This window comes from Limulus polyphemus, unplaced genomic scaffold, assembly GCF_000517525.1.
Source record: "Limulus polyphemus unplaced genomic scaffold, Limulus_polyphemus-2.1.2 Scaffold1266, whole genome shotgun sequence".
In the NCBI taxonomy this organism is placed as follows: domain Eukaryota; kingdom Metazoa; phylum Arthropoda; class Merostomata; order Xiphosura; family Limulidae; genus Limulus; species Limulus polyphemus.
In genome coordinates this window covers 204852-208231 of record NW_013666876.1, presented here as the reverse complement: position 1 = coordinate 208231, position 3380 = coordinate 204852, and the positions used below count along the sequence as shown (strand labels likewise).

The 3380-nt window shown below is 32.4% G+C and overlaps 1 protein-coding gene across 1 annotated transcript; it reads left to right on the top strand.

Annotated features, from left to right (window-relative positions):
* Nucleotides 1–641: 641 nt before the first annotated feature.
* Nucleotides 642–2661, top strand: LOC106462846 (polyubiquitin-B). The gene is made up of 2 exons (XM_013922809.2): nucleotides 642–766; nucleotides 1568–2661. The coding sequence occupies exon 2, from the start codon at nucleotides 1575–1577 to the stop codon at nucleotides 2490–2492; it is 918 nt and encodes a 305-aa protein (XP_013778263.1). The 5' UTR covers nucleotides 642–766; nucleotides 1568–1574; the 3' UTR covers nucleotides 2493–2661.
* The last annotated feature ends 719 nt before the right edge of the window (nucleotides 2662–3380 follow it).

The window sequence follows — 3380 nt, the reverse complement described above, 5'->3', positions numbered from 1 at the left end:
ATTTTATTATTTCTTCTAATTTTAAAAATTTATAGTTTGAATTATTTTATATTACCGATTCATTGGATTATTTGACCTCCAAATTCTAGCATTTCACCCAAAATATTTTTTGTGTAAATTTTACAAGTGATCCTTGATTAGAATTATGAAGAAATATTCCTACATGTTCAAATATCTGACCCTGCGATTTATTAATTGTAATGAGAATTGGACAGTCAAGAGCAAATCCCAAAGTGAAAACTCAAAGGATAACATACTGTGGGGTTATCTATTGATTTGTAAAGGTATTTAAGAAGCGGTACGCATATATATATATGATTAAATTACTTTGCAATTAAAGATTTTTAATACTATCTCATAATACTTGAATTAAAATCCTCCGTTGCACCAAAAAGTTGTATGGTGATTTCATTTTATAACTTTTTCACGATGTGGCTGTTTAGATATTATTATACACTTTAAGTTATTTTTACTCTTCACGAACGTTCGCTTTCATTGCCATTCGACACTTCGAGAATATTCTGACATCCGGGTATGCAATAGCATTTTGTTTTTCGAAGGAACATCGGCTTTCGCAATAGTTCTATACGGATGACGAAACATGCAGTATTATATCCTCCAATAGAATGTTGCAACAGCTTTTCTATAAAAGCCAGAAGCGTTGAGGTATATTATCATTTGTTCTTTTTTGAAAATTGTTACTGAGGAAGGTTATCGTAATCCGCTCTCACTGTTAACTTATATTTGAAGGAAGTACATTTTATTGGTAAGTGATTTATTACTTGTATACGTATTCTTGTGTTCTGCAAGTCATGTTTGAATTTTGTATGATGATTGATTTCTAATTATTATTATTTTAGCGTTGTTAACATAGTATCATAGTTTTCCTACTAGTATCACTACTAGTCCTACCGTTACAAAGCTAAAGACTAAAGTTGAACTTGGGCTTTAAAATAGATTTAAAACGTGGTGTTGCTAGTAGTAATACTAATAGTAATATGCTATTGCTAAGCGATAACTCAATGATGTCGCAAAACTGTGTAAGACTAGCCATCAAACTTCAAAGTAAAATTGTAGTGTAAATTACAATTCTTTAACTTTAAGGTAAATTTGCGTGCACGATCTGTTTCAAATTCAAATTAATGCTATGGCCTTATAACTATAAGTTTTATATTTACTCTCACTAAGTGGAGAAGTTATAAAGCATGCAAATTCAGTGATGAAATCGTGCAACATAAAAAAAGAAAAATTGATTCCCGAGGAAACGTAATTTCTATAAACTATTTATTAGTATATTACCTCTTTAACAATAACCTGTTAATAGCATAAATTATCTGTAATAAAGTTGATTCTTAGACCAAACACCATGGATCTTGTAAGCCTAGCTTCTGTAAATTTTGATATTATAACCAAACTTATACTAACATTGTTTTAACTTCACTAAATTCTAAACTTAAATCCACATTTGTAATGTCTTGCATTTAAAAAAAACAAAAAAAAATATCTCCTAATATGCATTACACACATAATAATAATAATAATTATTATTCTTATTATCAATTTCTAGATTAAGGATGCAGATCTTTGTAAAAACGCTAACAGGAAAAACTATCACTCTGGAAGTGGAGCCTAGTGACACCATTGAAAATGTCAAGGCCAAAATTCAAGACAAAGAAGGAATTCCCCCAGACCAACAGAGATTAATTTTTGCTGGAAAACAGTTGGAGGATGGTCGCACATTGTCAGACTATAACATTCAAAAAGAATCTACTCTTCATCTAGTGTTGAGACTCCGTGGGGGCATGCAGATCTTTGTGAAAACCCTTACCGGCAAAACCATTACCCTAGAAGTTGAACCCAGTGACACAATTGAAAATGTGAAGGCTAAGATCCAAGACAAAGAAGGAATCCCTCCAGACCAGCAGAGGTTGATTTTTGCAGGAAAGCAGTTGGAAGATGGAAGAACTTTATCTGATTACAATATTCAAAAAGAGTCAACACTTCACTTAGTGCTGAGGCTCAGAGGAGGCATGCAGATCTTTGTTAAGACTCTGACAGGTAAAACTATCACCCTGGAAGTTGAACCAAGTGACACTATTGAAAACGTAAAGGCTAAAATCCAGGATAAAGAGGGGATCCCTCCAGACCAGCAAAGGTTGATTTTTGCAGGAAAGCAGTTGGAAGATGGAAGAACTTTATCTGATTACAATATTCAAAAAGAGTCAACACTTCACTTAGTGCTGAGGCTCAGAGGAGGCATGCAAATCTTTGTTAAGACTCTGACAGGTAAAACCATCACCCTGGAAGTTGAACCAAGTGACACTATTGAAAATGTGAAGGCTAAAATTCAGGATAAAGAGGGGATCCCTCCAGACCAGCAGAGGTTAATTTTTGCTGGCAAGCAACTGGAGGATGGAAGAACCTTGTCAGATTATAACATACAGAAGGAGTCGACCCTCCACTTAGTATTGAGATTGCGTGGTGGTCAGTAAAATTTTTCTCTACAAAATTCTCCATGTAATTGTTAAAGCTAAAAAAATTGTATATGATAACATAAATTTGTTTTTTTCTTTTTGTGAAAACTATACCATCCACAGATTACCCAAGCATGGATGTAATTTCTTCTTTATGCAATAAATTTTGAGGACCATTTAAGTATGATTCTGGTCTTCCTGAACTTGTTAAATTTGTTTTCCAAAATACTGAATACTAATTATACTTGTATCAGTGTAACATGCTGATGACTGTCACATCTATTCAAAGTTTTTATGAAACATTATTATCCCTACAATTTAATAAACACTACTTGTCAGTAAAATTGTATATTTAGTTTTGTATTTCTAAAATGTTAGACTGAAACATTTTAGCTTCAAATCATTAATGTCTTGCTAGAATACAAATATTAATGTAACAAAAAAAATTAAGAATACTCCACAGTTTTTCTAACATTTAAGTGTATCCTACTTCTCTAATATTTTAATTCAAAAAAAATGTAAATGTGTTTTAAATACATCATGAATAACTATCAACAATGATAACAACACACTATTTCTTTTTGCACAATAAGCAACCAAATTATTCTTGTATTAAATTGATTTTGATATTAACTAAAGGATCCATTCTTTTACACAGCTGAAAAATACATCCACTATAGTAAAGCTACTTGGTTCTAAATGTTGAATGTGTTGTATATAAAGATTGGGAGGGCGGCTTGGACCTGTGCTAGAACTCTGGATTTTGGAACTAGCAAGGACAACTTGTATCTATGCAATACCACTAAATATTCCCCCATACCAAGCTGTGTATGTTTGTAAGAGTGACAGTCTCTCTGTTAGTTGATGGTAGGTTGCTGCTTTCCATCTGGTCAGTAGTTATATCTT